The sequence below is a fragment of the Aureococcus anophagefferens genome (genome assembly GCF_000186865.1).
Source record: "Aureococcus anophagefferens unplaced genomic scaffold AURANscaffold_569, whole genome shotgun sequence".
Taxonomy (NCBI): Eukaryota; class Pelagophyceae; order Pelagomonadales; family Pelagomonadaceae; genus Aureococcus; species Aureococcus anophagefferens.
The window spans coordinates 5,955-6,744 of record NW_008705985.1 but is presented as its reverse complement, the minus strand read 5'-3'; the positions used below and the strand labels follow the sequence as shown (position 1 = coordinate 6,744).

The 790-nt window shown below is 76.7% G+C and overlaps 1 protein-coding gene across 1 annotated transcript in view; it reads right to left on the bottom strand.

The window, feature by feature from the left end:
• Positions 1-17: 17 nt before the first annotated feature.
• Positions 18-790, bottom strand: part of AURANDRAFT_68905 (expressed protein) — a gene marked incomplete at both ends in the record, with an annotated part of 6,625 nt that continues 5,852 nt past the window's right edge. Inside the window, one exon of the mRNA XM_009044638.1 lies at positions 18-770. Within this exon, the coding sequence (XP_009042886.1) occupies positions 18-770 (753 nt within the window). The remainder of the gene's footprint in view (positions 771-790) is intronic.

Below are 790 nucleotides of genomic sequence, written 5' to 3'. Positions count from 1 at the left end.
CGCGCGTCGTCCTCGACCGCCTCGCGCGGCGGCGGCGCGGTCATGTCGCCCTCGACGAAGCGCTCCACTTCATCGACGGGCGGCGCGACTTCCGCCGTCGCCGCCGCCGCGTCCGGCTCCTCGTCGTCGTCCGACCCGGGGCCCCAGGGGTTCGCCGTCGGTTTTGGCTGTCGGTACGTCGCGGCGAGCGGCGGCTTTTTCCGGCGCTTCGCGGCGCCGAGCGTGCCCGCCGTGCCGACGGGCAGGGCGACGCCCGTCGCCTCCGGGTCCTTGTAGAACTTGGACTTGAGGCCGACCTTGGGGATCGTCGACGCGAGCGCGGCGGGCTTCCTCGCGGCGGTTTCGCGCGGCGGCCCCGCGGCCGCGGCCGCGGGCCCGTCGAAGGAGCCCACGAGGGCGCCCCGGGGCTTCAGCGCCGACCGCACGCGGCTCTTGGACCGCATGCGGACGACGAGGCGCACGCGCGCGGAGCCGAGCACCTTGCGCGGCGCCGCCGAACGGCTCGTCGTCTTCGGCGGGTTCGACACGGCGGAGAAGCGCGCGTCGACGAGGCCCAGCTCGCCGTCGCCGGGCACGCGGCCCAGGGGCGCCTTCGTGAGGGGCACCTTGAGCGCGCCGACGACGCGGCCGTGCGCGACGACGTCGAAGCGGAGGAGCCGCGCGTCGCGGAGGTACCGGCCGAGGCCGTGCTCGTCGACGCGCACGGGGAACAGGCACGAGTTCTCGCCGCGCCGCGGGTTCTTCCGGCTCGCCTCGAAGACGACGCCCGCCTGCGGCGCGTCGCCCTCGC